Here is a 3,403-nt window from a genome sequence, read left to right on the forward strand (position 1 = left end):
AAGCACCACGGTGGGCAAGACGGAGCTGAAGTTCCGATATGACCGGTCTCATGACGACCAGTGAGTCTCATGTCATTGCTAAAAGTGAACAGTATATTGATCAGCATCAAGTACAGGGACCAAGAGGACAACCCAATCACTCACTCTTCACCATAGACAGCAATGTGCTCATTGTGCCTCTTACCAAGCTTCTCAATGTATTCATGGATGGCCTTGATACCACCTGGTTGACGAGTAGCTTCAGTAGAGTAGTTGGTGTGGGCACCAGCTCCATTCCAGTCTCCCTTCAAGGGTTTGGGGTGGAATGAGACTTTGATTCCCCACTCTTCGGTGACACGATGAAGGAGGACTGTAGCAGAAAGGAGTCAGCAATCTAGCGAAGAAGAAAGATGATCGGGATGGGATCTTACATCGGGACATGGTTAAGTGATCGCCCATGTCAATTCCCTCACAGGGACCGACCTGGTATTCCCATTGGGAAGGCATGACCTCGGCATTCACACCAGAGATTGTCACACCAGCATAAAGGCAGCAGCGGTAATGGGCCTCGACAATGTCTCGGGCGAAAACGCGTCCAGTACCTTAAACCCCGATCATCTCATCAGCCACATCCTCGACCGTACTGCAGTGTTGTATTTTGGCTCTTCACTTACCGACACCACAGTAATAAGGTCCCTGGGGTCCCGGGAACCCTCCCTTTGGCCAACCATAGGGTGAAATTCCATCTGCATCGAACAATGTGTACTCCTGTTCGATTCCAAACCAAGGCTTGTGAACTGCGGCGGCGTCCATGGCCTTCTTGCAAGCATATCTAAAATTAACATTTCAACCAAATCAGCTAAGTGAAAAGCTAGAGATCGTATCGCATACAAGTAGAAAGAGTGTTGTACCGGAAGTTGGTTTTGTTTGGGGATCCATCAGCATTGTAGCACTCTGCTAATACGAGCACATTTTTTCCGCCACGGAACGGATCTTTGAAAACGGCGGCGGGTCTCAAGAATACATCGGAATCGGTACCAGAAGCCTAAGGAAGAGCAGATGGTGAGCTGATCGGTTCAAGCAAGCTATGGAAAGAAGTCAAAACAAAAAGAGATATCAGTACTTGAACTGACCTGGTTGGTGGATGATCCATCAAAGTTCCATTCTTTGCAGTCGGCAACAGTCACTTGGCCCGAAGCAGGAAGGTCCATAGTCTGATCGGTAAAGTCGATCAGGAAAGATCGAGAAGATAAGATGGGCATCAAACGTAAGTAGAAGTCAAAAGGAAAACAAATCAAAAGGCTGGAAAGACGTACGGTGGTTTTACAACGAAGACCACCTTCTCCATCAATCCAAACATACTCAGCTTGAACAAGGTTTTCAGGTTGAGGTAGTTCGAGGTACTTGGCCAGATGACCAGGAGCAGAAGTAGTTGGGTTTACAGACATTTTTGAAGGATGAAAATTGATAGTTAAGAAAAGTGTTGAAGTGTAAAGTGAAGAGTTGATGGGTTAATCAAACGAGAAGATTGTAATGGTAGACAGGGAAGAAAGGAAGTGAGATGAATGCGGGGAATCAGGGCGAAGAAAAGGTTTTTGAACAACTTCAATTGTGTAAATTCTCATCGGGACCGGGAGGAACGGATCCAAAGCCTTGTCTACGGTGGGTTGGGTGTGTGTAGTTACAGTGTAAACTTGATCAACTGTTCAAAATCTATCTGGATTCATTCTTACCTCTTCACCGCCTCAATCATTTCTCCACTACATGATCGTTTCATCAGTTTCACAGCTCTTCTTCAGTTCTGAATCCTGATTGGATCCTAATCTGAACTCTTTGTAACATGTATTGTCATCATAACCTTTACTTTTCCAGCCTTTTCTTCACCATTTTCATCAATCATCGAATTCTATAAAAAACATTCATTCCACTCGATCATTCTTGTGCTGCTGCTATATTGGTACACATTTGAGGGTCCATTTCTTATCTTTAGACTTTGACCCATGCGTAGGGATCGGTTCAAATGTCGAATGCCAAGGCATTTGCTGAAAATCTCTTCATGTGAGATCTTTTTCTGTAACCTGGCCTAAATTAAAATTCCTGTTCATTTGCATCCGGGTTTGCTGTGCTGACTCTTGAGTGTGCATCTAGGAAGGCCAAAGCTGTGCTCGCACTGGCAGTCGCAGCTCAACGGCCCACTTTACAACTTCGGAGCTTGGTTCCTTAGGGAGGTCGGCCATCTAGTCGGAGCAGAGAAAGTAGTTGTCGGTTGATGTCCAGATTATCATATCTTTACACTCTTTTTTTTTTTTCTTGGGAGCAAGAAAGAGGCTTTGCTTTTCTTTCTACTACTTTTTCTTTTTTTTTTTTTAAAAATCATACGATTAAATGTTTAAAAAGACTGTCTCGACGGTTATGATCCATCGAACTCTGTAACGAGGTTAAACAGTACGCTGTTTCTGATGTTTTTCAATCCAGCCCAGTTACATGAGCATTTATCAGCGGTTTTATAATTAGTTTTTTTTTTTTTGAAACTGTCTCGAAGGTTATTGACCAACAAACCCTGTAACGGGATTAAACAGTACGCTGTTTCTGATGTTTTTCAATCGAGCCCAGTTACATGAGCCTTTATCAGCGGTTTGAGAGGATAAGAAAAAATGACTGTCTCAAAGGTTATTACCCTTTGAACTCTGTAACGAGGTTAAACAGTACGCTGTTTCTGATGTTTTTCAATCTAGCCCAGTTACATGAGCATTTATCAGCGGTTTTTTTTTTTTTGATCTGGTAAATCATGGTTCATCTGTTGATCGTACGTTCTCTGCTCCGTGGCCGTTCCCCTTGGTCTAGGTCCTGCAAGTATGAATGAAAATAAACAAATCTTTTAGTTTTTAAAATAAAATCTGCCAAAAACGGGAAAGCTTTATGATTATCCAGTAGTTTGTTTGAGCTGTTCCAATTTACTTTGATTTTCTCCTCTTTCAATTTTGATCGCATTGCTTTTCGGGCTTTTGAATATCTTCTACAAAACAATAAGAAATGGTGAGTATTCTCTTTTATACCACACGTGTCGCATAGAGGAGAAGGGGCAAGGTTTCGTTTGAAAAGGTGATCATTTAAAGGACTAAACCCTGTTCGTAGTTGAAAAATGGATGCTGTAGAGCCTTTTTCTAGTTCTTCCAGACCTTCAGCAATTTGTTTTGGTTTGGAAAAATATGGTTTATTACCTGGTTTAAAAGGGAATAAAGTTACGTTAAATTTCTCCTTGGTTCGTCTCTTTAGACTACCCAGGCTGGTTTTTAGCGTCATTGGATCTGTTTGGGAGCTTGCTGCTTCCCCGGCTAATTGATCGGCTCGTTCGTTCAGTTCAATCCCTTCATGGCCAGGGGTCCAATAGAAGTGGACTTTGGTATCTTCTGGTAGTCTTTTG

The 3,403-nt window shown here is 42.8% G+C and overlaps 1 protein-coding gene across 1 annotated transcript in view; it reads right to left on the reverse strand.

Annotated features, from left to right (window-relative positions):
* Nucleotides 1–1,913, reverse strand: part of MELLADRAFT_46198 (uncharacterized protein) — a gene marked incomplete at both ends in the record, with an annotated part of 2,497 nt that extends 584 nt beyond the window's left edge. Inside the window, 7 exons of the mRNA XM_007419077.1 lie at nt 1–78; nt 145–349; nt 411–581; nt 654–811; nt 891–1,024; nt 1,113–1,193; nt 1,296–1,913. Of these exons, the coding sequence (XP_007419139.1) occupies nt 1–78; nt 145–349; nt 411–581; nt 654–811; nt 891–1,024; nt 1,113–1,193; nt 1,296–1,427 (959 nt within the window). The remainder of the gene's footprint in view (nt 79–144; nt 350–410; nt 582–653; nt 812–890; nt 1,025–1,112; nt 1,194–1,295) is intronic.
* Between the last annotated feature and the right edge of the window lie 1,490 nt (nt 1,914–3,403).

Source organism: Melampsora larici-populina (assembly GCF_000204055.1).
Source record: "Melampsora larici-populina 98AG31 unplaced genomic scaffold MELLAscaffold_125, whole genome shotgun sequence".
NCBI lineage: Eukaryota > Fungi > Basidiomycota > Pucciniomycetes > Pucciniales > Melampsoraceae > Melampsora > Melampsora laricis-populina.